This window comes from Bidens hawaiensis, unplaced genomic scaffold (genome assembly GCF_021521415.1).
Source record: "Bidens hawaiensis isolate Kalapana, Puna unplaced genomic scaffold, B.hawaiensis_p1.1 tig00042392_1, whole genome shotgun sequence".
Taxonomy (NCBI): Eukaryota; Viridiplantae; Streptophyta; class Magnoliopsida; order Asterales; family Asteraceae; genus Bidens; species Bidens hawaiensis.
The window spans coordinates 115,054-129,303 of NW_027505782.1; the positions used below are offsets into that span (position 1 = coordinate 115,054).

At 34.6% G+C, this 14,250-nt stretch overlaps 2 protein-coding genes across 2 annotated transcripts; both read left to right on the forward strand.

Moving 5' to 3' along the window:
* Positions 1–4,416: 4,416 nt before the first annotated feature.
* LOC143615289 (F-box protein At3g07870-like) lies at positions 4,417–4,989 on the forward strand. Its single transcript, XM_077088457.1, has one exon. It carries the CDS (start codon positions 4,417–4,419, stop codon positions 4,987–4,989), a length of 573 nt encoding a protein of 190 aa, XP_076944572.1.
* Positions 4,990–9,368: 4,379 nt separating this feature from the next.
* On the forward strand, positions 9,369–13,070 carry LOC143615280 (UDP-glycosyltransferase 87A1-like). The gene is made up of 2 exons (XM_077088446.1): positions 9,369–9,869; positions 11,725–13,070. The coding sequence occupies exons 1-2, from the start codon at positions 9,380–9,382 to the stop codon at positions 12,594–12,596; spliced, it is 1,362 nt and encodes a 453-aa protein (XP_076944561.1). The 5' UTR covers positions 9,369–9,379; the 3' UTR covers positions 12,597–13,070.
* Positions 13,071–14,250: the final 1,180 nt, after the last annotated feature.

Here is a 14,250-nt window from a genome sequence, read left to right on the forward strand (position 1 = left end):
CCACATACGCCACATGGATCAATCTATCCGTTACAATTATCAACGCTCGTTTTTGAAGAACTTGCTATTTAAGGTTCGGTTCTCGGTTATGAGGTTTACATCTAAACGTTTTTGTGTCGGTTTTAGCTTCGCAATGGCTAGTTGCACCCAACAAGCAATAGAGCCGAGAAACGACAAAACGTACTAAAACCATGAGAACTCATGAAACTGAAATGATTATCACCTCTAACCAACATGTTCATGGGCCACTAGACTAGAGCACACTAGAGGTGCACAAAAAACCTGAACCTGGAACCGGTTTTTTTAATATCCGAACCTGTACCCGACCCTACCCGTAGGGTACGGATAGGGTATGCATTTCGGTACTAAAACCCGAACCCGAACCGGACCCGATTTGTACCTGGTAATACCCGAAAACCGAACCGGTTCCATACCCGGAACCAGGTTTTTCCAATACCCGATATATACCCGAAAATACCTTAAAAATACCCAAAAAATACCCTTAAAAAGTGCAACATTTTAAAAAATCCAATCTATACCCGAAAATACCCCGAAAAAAGCCCAAAATAACAACAAATATGGTTTTTTCAATACCCGAAAATAGGGTATTCAAATACCCGGTTTTAAAATACCCAGTTCTATACCCTACCCGAACTCGATGCATAGGGTATGGTTTTTAGATGCAATACCTGGCCTGGTTTTTCTCCAACACCCGATTTTTTAATACCCGGTCATACCTGAACCCAGGTATTTAAAAAACCCGATTTGACACCTCTAGAGCACACAGAGTAGTCTCAAATCTCAATCCTCATTTTCTTTCATTTTCCCTCTATATGAGTGTATTTTTTCCTTCTTTTTCATAAGAGGGGGAAAGAGGGTCCCACATTTTCCCGGACTAAAAGTCAACGAATTTATCCCAACTTCCTCCATTTTGTTCTACATTTGCCTTACATTTCGTGGGAAACCGAAGAGTACTCCATGAAACCTGGTGAAAACCCACCGGGAGAAACCAGCTGGTGGGCGGCGGTGGCGCTCCCACCTCTTTACGGGATCCCACTCCGTATGCTTTAACCCTCTACCTATTATTAACTAAGAAATATAAATAAAACTAGGAGATATGATAACTAGCACTAAACAACCTTATTTAATTTCATTTCAACATTTTAATAAAAGTACCATTTTTTAATAGTTGGATATCTTGTATTATGCATGATATCTTGCACTATATGTCAAAAGATTAAAGTACCCTTTAATTTAACGGGAACATTAGACAAAAATAGTGATTGAAAGTTTTAAAAAACAAATTGTGTTAACCGAAAAAAAAAATCTAAGTTGCAATTCTCAACCAACCGTAGGGATCAAAAGTGTATCCACTCCTATTTAAAATTTTTAACCTCTTCATTGAAATACGGTTCTAAAAACTATTTTTACGCATTTTAATTCATTCGTATGAATTCGCAATCAATATTTTATAAACAGTGCGCAGATTTATACCCTCTGATTTGCATGGCTGTTTTGGCCTATTTAGGTTACCAATTTGTAAAACTTTTCTAAATGAAAGTTGTTCAAACCATTTCTAATTTAGTAGACCGGAAAGTCTTGATTTATAATAAAATTTTTTGGTATTTTAAATACCTTAAATAAAACAAAACAGTTTCCTGTCCAAAAACCGATTTTGTATTTTATCTTCCTTTTTGATCTTTTCCTTATTTTTATCTTATTATTTATTCATTTATTTAGTATTCTTTAAACTTTACAATTCCGTTAGTTAGTCTTTAATTATTATATTTTGTTTATTTATAGTTCGTGAGGTTCGATCGATCATTTTCTTTAACGTGCTTTTGGTTGTCATTCCAAGTTTAGCTTTAATCTCAAATGTGAGTTTCTCACACCCCCTTTTTAACGCTTTTACATATTTTGGGGGTAGCATATATATCGTATTCAAACCCATTGCTTATTATTTCTTATTACAAACTACAATTCGCCACATGGACTGTGTGTTTACTTGTTACTTGCTCAAAGATTACGTGCATGGATTACTTTAAGTAGTATGATCATAGCCCTTCTTTTCGCTCAAGACATTTGTTGTTATGAGTGAAAAGGGGCCTCATTATCCGAGTACGTTGCACAATCCCAACTGAAAAAGACCTTACTTGTGCTTATCTGGGTACGTTGGTGCACAATCCCAACTGGAAATGACTTTACTTGCTTATTTACACCGGTTCATGGAATTGTATGATTTTTATGTACTTATATCAAACTTGTGTGAACTCACCAACTATTCATTTAGTTGACATTATTTTATATATATGCTACAGGTACATTTATTCGAAGTTGACACAACTCACAAGAAAAAGACATTAGAACTTAGGGTATTTCAATAAATGGACAAGTTGTTAAATTGCTTTTGTATTTTCCGTGTATTTTTTATTATAAACTTGTGTACTTGATGTTTAAATTAATTAATAATAATATTGTCACTTAATAGTGTCGCATATGTTTTGAGCAATCTGTACGTCACACTCAGGCGTTTCCGATTTAGCCGGGGTGTTACATATAAATTGGGTCCGGTTTCGGGTACGGGTTTTGGTACTAAAATGCATACCATGTTTGTTCCCTACTGGTAGGGTCGAGTACGAGTTCGGGCATTAAGAACCCGGGTTTTAAAAAAACTGATTCCTTGTATATTTTTCGAGACTTGTTCCGGGTTTAGGTTTTTTGTGCACTTCTATGTTAACCAACACGACTAATCTGTTTTTAACAAAAGGCTAAATGTTCAACAAGTTACATGATGTCTCACAGGCCGTGAATAGACGGTAAGAAAGCTACCTAAAAATGGCAAGGTGCATCTGCTATTAAACTTGATGTATTGTGGTTTGGACTTGACTCAAATCTTTTTATCGAGTATCAAGTTCAAGACGAGGTAGCTATCCAGATAAAGTAATTCGTTCTATTTTTAAAGCATACAAGAAATTTGACTTGACAAATAATTCCATAAACAATTTTTCAGAGGTTCAAAGTACATTGTTTTATGTGGGCTATGTAAACAGGTTGATCTCATATTGGCGTCCAGACGACTGCTTTTGCATACTAAACCACGTGTTGGAATAGTATATGAGCCTCCCTTGACCACAGTTGGTTTCGTGTCCCCTATTTTATGATTTCGGACTCTCGGCTGGAGAAAATAGTCATATGAATACGCAAATGCAGTGATACCAAGGGTTACACCGTCATTACGGTCGCATGGGGAGTTTTGGGACAAACACCTTACCGTGTTCAGCAAATGGGAAATGGGATTTGTCATTTATGTATCAGCCTTGTGCTGATGGTGTGTTTATGAATAGTCATGTGTATTTGCTTGTTGGTCGAGAGATTTATGATATTGATTTAAATACGTAGACATTTGAGTTATTTTCATCGGGAGTGTCAAATGGTAAGTTAAGTCGGGTTTCTTAGTGTTTATTGGGATTAGAGGTTCCGCTGATGAAGGAGGAATCTTGGTATAAATAGATAACTATCCTAGATGAAGTAGTGCTGCATATTTCTGGACCATTAGGGCAGAGACCCTTGTGCCATGGATTGTTTAAAAGGTACTACTATTTTGATGTTATGTGATCAATATATAACCAGATTGATGGTGTATTATCTTAAGACGAATACTATTCTAGACCTGGAATTGTGGGGCCACTTCGGAGAGTTGATGGTTTATCGCCCGAGCATTATTTAACTCGACAACTTTGGATCACGGAGGGAAGTTCATATAGTCCGAACTAGGCCCGTGAATACTTTTTTAAGCTCGATCTCAACTCGTTTATCATTTATTTATTATTGATTAATTATTCTAATCATAAAGTTTCATCATTATAACTAGACGGGTGCTCACGTGATAAAATAGAGAACTCAGACCCTAGTAACCATATAACAAATTTATGAGTGTTAATTCTTTGGTTTGGCTTACGATTTAAGTTCAAAACTATCAAACTAGACCATGAACCGCTACGCAACATGTTAGTTTTTTCTGAATTAAAAAAAGTATTAGTAATATCATAATCAAATTACAAAGAATAATTTGGTTAAAGACGATGAGACAAAGTTGTAACTATTTTTCTAGATTAATAAAAATTTTGTTAAGATAAGGGGGAAATGTTGTAACTTTATTTTAGGAAAATAAAAATACTAGGAAATACTACATTATGTAAAAGGCGATTTTGTTCTTACAAAGCTTTATGATATGTACCATTGGTGTTAGGAGTTGTAATTAGTTATATATAGTATAGACTTCGATAATATAATCTATATTTATCATAATTTTACATTTAATAGTAATAATTATATGAATATCCTATATATAATCAGCTTCTGCATATCGACAGCCACCAAACCCAAACCCTAATCATGTCTTCACGACAGCCATCGATGGAAGTCGTGTTACCTTCAAATATATTATCCGACATCATCTTCTTAAGACTTCCACTGAAGTCAATCATGTTGTGCAAGTGCGTCTGCAAATACTGGCGTGATCTTATTACCGATCCGTACTTCGTTCATCTTCATCTATCAACATCACATGAGTCTCTAATCCTTCACGAGTTCGATCATTCAGATCGCTATGGTTTACCAGGAACTCTACAATGGGTAGATGTAATCCAACACCAACCGAATATCAAGAGCCTTAATCTTGATCGTTTCACGGGTTCCAGGGGTTCCCCGGTTCTAGTGGGCTCCGTAAACGGTTTGATCGCATGTTGCTGTCCTGATGATGATTCTATTTGTATATTAAACCCGGTTTTGGAAGAGCATATTACCCTCCCTCGACCACCGATTAATTACTGGCGTCCGATACTTTATGGTTTTGGAGTCTCAAAAGCTGGGGAATATAAAGTGATACGGATAACAGGGTTTACACCCCCGGTACGCCCGCATGGAGAGATTTGGGAGAAAGACTTTATCCTATTCTGCAAAGGGGACATCTTTTCGATGGTGTTATAAAGAATTAATAATGGGAGTTTTGAAAGGTAGGTTAAGTCTGGTTTCATGGTGTAAGACCGGATTAGAGGTATGGGTGATGAAGGAGGAAAATTGGTGTAAAGAGATAGCTATCCAAGATGTACTACCAGGAATGCGGTTGTTTGGATTGGTTATTTGGAGACCCTTGCGTCTGTCTCATGGATGGTTTAAAAGGTACTTGTAATTTGATATTATGTGATCGAGATGCAAGAAGACTGATGGTGTGGTGTCCTGACACGAATACTACTCAACAAGTGGCCGAAATGCGGGGAAAAATTGGGGAGTTGATGGCTTATCGTCCTAGTTTTATTAAACTCAGCAACTTTGTGTCATGGCCGGGGGAACTTCGTAAGGTGTATAAATACAATGCATGAGTGATAATTCTACTTATTCACATACGTACTAATATTTTAATGGATTAAAACTAATTCACAACACATTAAGAACTATTATGTGATTAGATTGTTGCAACTCTGGCTATATATTATATGTCTTTATTGAATTATATATTAATTGGTGATATTGCTAACTCTGCTTATACTTGTTCAGAGATATCGAAGACCCGGGAAGCAGTAGCGGAGCCAGGAATTTTTTTCAATGGGTTCAAGATTTTTCGGTGCTCGAATTTTCGGCATCAAAGATTTTGGATTAGATAAATAAAATGTCATGTCACTAACATAACAAAAGTACATCGTCAATATTCAAAAATATACAAAGTCAATATAAAAAATATATATTATATATTATAATTCAAACTTTTTTATTAAGTTTTAACCAAGTTAGACTTATAAAGTTATAAGCTCATTAACATTTTTGCTCTTTTATATTAATCTATATACGGGTACTTTCTATTGTCTGATTTTTAATTTTTATTAAATAATTCTTATAGTTTTTTTAAGCATCTTATAGTTTATAAAAAAAAGTTTACTAAAAAATATTACAACTACGTTTTTCAAAATCAATGGAGAGGAGAAAATTAAACATTTTAGATTAAGAGAAGATCCGACCACATAGAACTAATAGTATATAAACATAATGAGCTAATACGTAATGAAGACTGATGGATAAGAATTTTATTGATATAGGGTGATTGTTTTTAGATGTTTCATTTCATACAAACGTATAGAAAAATTTCTGTGTTGCTTCGGCTCAAGTAAGAAAATACTTTGATTTTAACCCTGTTACATGAGATAATATGAAGACTGAATCACTTGAAAAAGCTACCTCCGCATTATCGTTCTAAATCCCATAAATAGTACAATTACAAGTAGTTAAAAACAACCTCCATATTTAATGCTAAAATCAAGTAATGTGCAACAAATGAATAAAAAACTGAATACATAAAATATTATAAGAAATTACAATATTACATGAAAGTGTGAATGTAGAGAAAAACCAGGCCATGGTGTCCAATATGTAAATGTGTCAGCTACCTAAAATAATTAAATAAATAAGAAAAAGTTGTCTTCTTCTCTACCAATGCTACCAGCCTACCACCATAGTTTTAAACTTTCAGTTGTAGAAAGATTCAATATGTTCTCTTCATTTTTCTTTTTGTTCACTGATCTAATGAGTTAATACTTACACTTCTAAGCAATAGAAAGGTTCACCCTTAAATCAATGAGTTCGAATAGTTTTTTTTAGTTATAACGGGTTCGCTCGTCGAAAAAGAATGGGTTCGCTCGTTAATACGACGCTATAGGCTATATATAAAACCGAAAAAAGTGTGGGTTCGGCCGAACCCGGTGGGTTGTGTGTACCTCCGCCACTGCCGGGAAGAAAATGTGTGCTTGGTATTTCTGTATGGGAGGGGTTGCGAGGTGATATAATATTAGCTAGCATCTATTGGCGAAAAGAGTTATGGGTCGTCTCTTCTAAAGAATTGCAATGGTTAAATGTAAGGAACCTGAATCAGTGGTTTGCATTGTATTAGATTTATAATACAAAAGATAATTCTATTTTTTTCCCATAATGTTGTTTGGTTCCAAGTTTTCTTCAATCCTTTTCATATAATTAGTTTGCTGCAAGAACCTATATCCAATGTTTTGATTATTCTTCAAACATATAATAATATGGCTAGTGAAGTTGGAAGGATGCAATCATGACCCTTAATGTAACTCAAAGGGGCAATTGCTCTTGGCTTCCTATGTTAGCGGATGAGATTCAAAATTCGTTCAGGTTTACAACGAAGCTGACATAAACGGCATTTTATAATTCAGCCAGGTTCATCTTCATCTGTCTAGATCGCGCGAGGCTCTATTGCTTAACAACTTCCAGATTCATGCTTTTGTCAAAAGTCGGTCAGGAAGTTTAGCATGGGTAGAGATTGAACACAAACACGAACCCGAAGCCGAAGCCAAAACCGATTACATATCCACCTGTTTTGTCAAGAGACTTGATCTTAACCACTGTGCTCCTCCTCTAAACGGTTATAGTTTTCTAATTATAGCTCAACTCGGCTCGGTCAACGGTTTGGTATCCTGTTGTTCACGTGATGCAATTTACAAATTCAATCCCGTGTTGGAAGAATATATCACCCTCCCTATACCGCGTTTGAATTCAGAGCCACTGGTTTATATTTATGGTTTTGGAGTTTCAAAAACGGGCAAATACAAGGTGGACGGGTTTGTGGTTGTAAAGATCACGTCGTTGAGGTAGACGTGTGCACCCTTGGTACATCGCATTGGAGAGCTGTGGGACAAACTCCTATTGCTATTGAGCAAGTGGAACCTGATGATCATATATCATGGTATAATCCGCTTGCCGGTGTATTTGTGAATAGTCATGTGTATTTCCTTATTGGTAAGGAAATTTATGATTTTGATTTGAACACAGGAGACATTTGAGTTATATCCGTCCCCTCCAGCCGTAGAAGGGACAGGAGAAAGAATCAAAGCATATGAGGGGGGGGGGGGGTGCTAAAAGGTAGGTTAAGTCCAGTTTCTTGGTGTTCGTCACGATTAGAGGTTTGGACGGTGAATGAGGAATCTTGGTGTAAAGAGATGGCTATCCAAGATGTAGTAGTAAGGCGTATCATTAGACGACCCTTGTGTCTCAATTATAGTTTAAATTTAGACTGGTGGCATATTGTCTTAACACGAATAAATGCCTCCAGACGCCGAAATACTTAGGTAGGTGGATGACATATCGTCCTAGCTTTGTTAAACTCGACAGCTTTGGATCTGTTCATAAAGTGAATGACAAAAGGGTAAGAAAAAGAGTTTCTACTATTGACATTTTTTTTCTCCATATTCTTGTCGTGCAATTAACAACATATTAAGGGTATGTTTGGCAGAAAGCTTTTAGGAGTTTTTAGTAGCTTCAAGCTTTAAGCTTTTAGGAGTTTTTAGCTATGCCCATTTTAGTAATTTTATATATTTTATTAAAAGCTCCAGCTACTCTGCCAAACATTTAAATATATCTAAAAAGCTACAGCTTTCAGCTAGCAACTAGGGCTGACAATTTATACACGAGACACGAATACACGATACGTACCTACACGACTTTAACAGGTAAGGCCTTAACAGGTTTCGTGTACTAAATAAGTAGACACGAAATTACCTGTTAAATTTCGTGTCTAAACAGGTATAATACTTGTTTACCTGTTAGTTACCTGCTAATACATGTTAATACCGGGTTATTTTTAAAATTAAATATATATGTATATATATTATATATATATATATATATATATATATATATATATATATAAAGTCTATATAATTATATTATATCCCATTATCCCTAACCCTATTCATTCTTACAACCATCCCGTCATTATTCATATTATATCCCTGCCGTCGCCTCTCATCCATCCTCAGCGCCTCTCCGGCCATCATTCCAGTATAAAGGGTCAAATATGTGTTTCTAAACAACTATTATCGTGTACTATCGTGTATACCAGGTGGTAACATGTTCGTGTTTGGGTTACAAGTACACGATAAGTTTTCGTGTCGTGTACGAGTATACACATTTCGCGTTCGTGTCTTATCGTATACGGGTATACACGATATGCCAACCCTATTAGCAGTTTCCCGTCAGTTTTGCCAAACATACCCTTAATATAATTAAAAGATTTAACTAGGATACAAAAAAGTGAAAAACTACCTACTTGCCTTGTTAACTTTAGAAATAAAAAATGAATTTTACAAGATACACTTTTAACAAAAAAAAAAGGGACATAACTTATGATTAATTTAATGAAAACAAACCGTTACGGTACCGGGTACCCCTTATCCCCAACAAACCAAATCAAGTGGTCGGAGGACATTCGTATGACCAACTTCCAAAGTCTACTTTTACTCCCTATAAAACCTCCCACTACACCGTAAGTCCATAATAATAATAATAATAATTCCAATTAACCGGAACCATGAACCACATGGTCGTCATACCTTACCCCGGCAGAGGCCACATAACACCTCTACTCAACCTCTGTCACTCCCTCTCTTCCCGACTAAACCACCACACTCACACCACCATCTTCACCGTCGTTGTAACCGAGGAGTGGCTCGGGTTAATTGATCCATTTCAGGAGCATCATAACAACATCAGGTTCGCAACCATCCCAAATGTCCTACCGTCTGAGCTCAACCGTGGGTCCGACATGCTAAGTTTCCTCGCTGCGGTTCAAACTAAAATGGAACGGCCTTTTGTGGAGGTGCTTGATCGGATTGAGATGGAAGTTGATCGTCAGGTACAGCTTGTCATAGCCGATGTTAATATGCTCTGGCCGTTTGAGGTTGCCAACAGGAGGAGTATTCCGGTGGCGGCGTATTCGCCCATGAGTGCTTCCATGTTTTCGGTCATGCATCATACTGATCTCTTGCAATCGCATAATCATCTTTACCTTGACGTAGCAGGTCTGATTTTTCTTTTTGTTCATTACAAATTTAATTTTTGTTTTTTCGATTTCGGTTTCGGTTCAGTCTGGGTTTTTTCGATTTTGCAATGGAACTTGAAAATTTTAGGTCGAAAATAATGAATTTATGTATAAATAGGTTGTTAATTATTAACTAACAGAGCATTATGCATTCAGCCAAAAGTATTTGAGCTACATACTTATTAAATTCTTATAAATACTTAAAATAAAAAATAAAAAACAATAAAAATCTAGAAATTCGGTTCAGACTGGTTTGGTTCGTTTTTCGGTTTTTCTTATATGCAAAACCAAAACCAAATCGCCAATTTGGTTTTTATAATAATATAAAACCAAACCCTCGGGTTTTTTTTTTCAGTTTCATATTGATTTTTTTCGGTTTATTGGACAACATAGTGTGTTTTAATAATAAATTTTAATTGCTTAAACCAAGTATTTCATTCGTAATTATTGACGAAAAAATAATGAAAATAGTAGTATAAATTAACATAATCAATTTCGGTTTCTTTGAAACTAAACAAAACCAGTGCATAGGGGTGTTCATCGAATCGAATAACGAATTTTCAAGTTAATCGAATCGAATAATTCGAATAATTTATTTTTTTGATAGTATTCGTATTCGTTTAAAAGTTGGATTATTTGATTCGTATTCGTATTCGTATTACATCCCATATTCGAAATTCGATTATATTCGTATTTGAAACTCGAATTCGAATCGAATTCGAATAAATTTGAATTGATACAAATTCACATATGTCAAAAACTTCAAAAATTATAATCATCAATGTAAAACACATAAATATAAGTTTAAAATAGCTACAATACCACATGAAAATAAGTTCAAAATTAAGTATTAGCAAAATTAAGAAATATCAGTATGAGTTGTTGGGATATATTATTATGTTTTGACATTTATTATGTAAGATTTGACCCAAATTAATAAATTAAATATATATTAACATATTATATAATTTGAATTCGAATTTCGAATCGAATCGAATAAAAATCATGAATTCGTATTCGATTAGTATACTCGAATACGAATCGAATCGAATTCGAATATTTTGAAATCGAATTCGAATCGAGTCGAATTTCGAATGTTTCGAATTTGAATCAAATTTTAAACACCCCTACCGGTGCATACAAAGTTATGAGAGCTAGACAAAGAAAATATCCAAAGGACGGCACAAAAGTCACAATTTTAACTTTTAATATATATTATATATTGGGTCAACATCTTCACTTGTCTTAAAATTGTCATGTATTACACGCGTTGAATAGTTCAAACTTGAAACTTTATGGTATGAAAATATGATATTCTAATTGGAATGTTAGATTTGTTTTGTTTTATTTAACGACCATTTGAATCGTTGATGGGTTATTGATTCACCATTTCACATTCATAACGAAACACATCATCGGTGAAAAAAAAACATAGCTCCACCTAGAACCCTTACTTTTTGTCACAAGTGAAAAAATACCCATTTTTTAAAAAAATAAAGTCTTTGATTGTCTTACTTCAACTGGTTAAGTTGTGAATTGTTGACATATGTAACACCCAAATTATTATCTACCGGTAACATAACTGAAGTTTTATATAATTAATATTGATAATGAATATATGAAGTTCTTTTTTTATTAATTTAAGATTTGATAATAACTAGTTATGTTTATTGAAAGCATGACGAATGTATTACATGAGATTTAAAAATGTGTATTTTTTTAATCCTTCATGATGATAGCGTGATTCCTTGAAATAACGTCATGGTAGACATTATTCATTTATCCTTTTAGCTATAAACTTTTCATAAAGCGATCACTTTATCTTATTTGAACAGAAAGAGGAGAGGATATCATCAACTATATTCCTGGATTATCTTCATTAACAATAGGAGACATTCCAATGATCTTTCATAGGGGTATTGGTGATAAGCTTAAGGACATTCTACCCGATCTCTTCGATGTAACCGTAAAAGCAAATTATGTCTTGATATCAACTATTTACGAGTTAGAATCTAAAGCCATTGATGCTCTTAGAGCCAGGATAAAAATACCTCTTTATATATGTGGGCCAAACATAGAAATAGAAATAGAAGCAAAGTCCTCATCAAACAAACCAATTTACCTAAAGTGGTTGGACTCCAAACAACCACGAACCGTCTTGTATGTTTCTTTGGGTAGTTACCTCTCAGTTTCAAGTGTTGAAATGGCCGAAATCGCCTTTGGGTTAACACAAAGTGGTGTCAACTTTTTGTGGGTGGCTAGAGGAGAAACCCCCCATTTAAAAAAAATATGTGGGGAGAATGGGATGGTGGTGGAATGGTGTGAGCAACTTAGGGTTTTGTCACACTCTTCTATAGGTGGCTTTTGGACGCATTGCGGGTGGAATTCGGTGAAAGAGAGCTTGTTTTCGGGTGTACCGATGCTGACTTTTCCTATACTGATTGACCAACCGCTTAACAGTAAAATGATAGTTAAAGATTGGAAGATTGGATGGAATATGAGAGAAAAAATTAAAGAATTTAAAAGAGATAATATTGCGGAGATTGTAAAAGAGTTTATGGACTCAGAGAGTGTTGCGAGGATCAAGACGATGGCAAGGGCCAAGAAGTTGCAAGTAATTTGCCAAGAAAGCGTTGGTGAAAGTGGATCGGTTTATCAAGATCTTGATGTTTTTGTTGGAGATTTTTCAAAGAAAGAAAATAAGTGAATTAGATTTTGGTATGTCTAGCCGAGATTCAAAGAAGCGAAGTTCCTAGTGTCGATTTGGGTCCTCTCTTTCTGACGACATAGATGTGTTCTTTCAAATAAAATGTTACTTAGTAGACGATATGAAGGAACAACTGCTTCTTATTGCTAATTTTGTGAACTTTTAATGTTGGCTTTAGTTTGGATTAAAAACAACGAATAGATAGAACATAATTAATAAATACACTAAAAGTATAAAATTCAATTTCCATGACCATTGGGCGTCCCAATTTGGGCCACTGTAGTTAATCTGTTGTAGGCCCAAAAATAACCAGCCATGCCCATTAAACTTAAGGTTGTCCGAACTCCAAACTGCTCGCCGCTTCCTCGAAAATCTCTCTGAAAATGCTCGTTTGAGTTCGGCTCGGTTTGGAAATGAGCCAATCGATTGGTTCAATTTAAAAACAAGCCAAGAATAAGAAAAGCATCGCGTTCGGTTCAGTTTGTTTTGCTCAAACTTTTTTAGTTTAATATTTATATATATAATATGTGTGTATAAATAGAAAGTTTGTAACTAATTATGACTAAGAGGTGGAGTCTAAAAATTTATGACCGATGACTCTACAAATTTTATGCCGTTTAAGATGACGCTATTTTGAATTTTGAGTGTTGACTGTCAGTTTGAAATGTCATTCATTTTCACCTTTGATTGATAAATGTTCGTATATTTCAACCCTAACTGTAAGTTTTAAATGTCAATCCTTTTGGGATCGTGGAATATGCTTAACATTTACGCTTAAGTATAATCATGTTTTAAGATTGCCTTAACTCCAACTAGTTGGTCACCGAGAAGTTGTCGAATCTCACTGCTCATAATTGGCGGTATTTACACTTTACAAAATAAAAAATACAATCATGTTAACCACTTCATTTAACAGTTAAAGGGGATTCAAAGACAAAGTAATACCCATCTAAGATTGATTCTCTCCCATTTCATTCTTACGTTCATTTACTTTTATGTCTTGTCTCTTTATTACAAAAACTCTCAACTTTTGTTCTAACTAAACAACAAGAATCTGGTATTGAAAGCTATTGTGTCATTGGATTGATATTTAGGTTTACCGATACTCTTGTATGGTAGGGGTAACATAAAAATAAATTTTATTGTATTTTGTCTTTTGTGACTTTAAACTATCATATATAAATGGATTAGCAGTTTAGCACTTGAACTGGAGCTTACTAGAGGATAGATAACTCTTATCTAGAGACTTATGCCGAACCTTAGACAGTGTGATATAATGATATGGCAGTTTCAAACCTTTTAACTAGTAATGATAACTACACATATGTTTCAAACTACAATATATATTCAAGCAAGGAAGAGGTAAAGAATTATTGTTTCTTTAGGGATGAGAATAAAAATATTTTGAAACTTCACTTTAGTCTTTTTCAATGTTTTAAAAACCGGTTTTTTACTCCTACTGAATTGAGTTAAAAAAATGGTACAACCAGTTGAACCGGGTTATACCGAGAGGTTCAACCAGTTTAATAGTTTAACTTATAATTTCCTATAAATGCAATTCCAACTCCAAAAATAACTCAAATGTAAATGACTCCATAACAAAAAAATAACCCAAACGTTAATCGGTATTAAATAAATAATACAAAAGCACTCA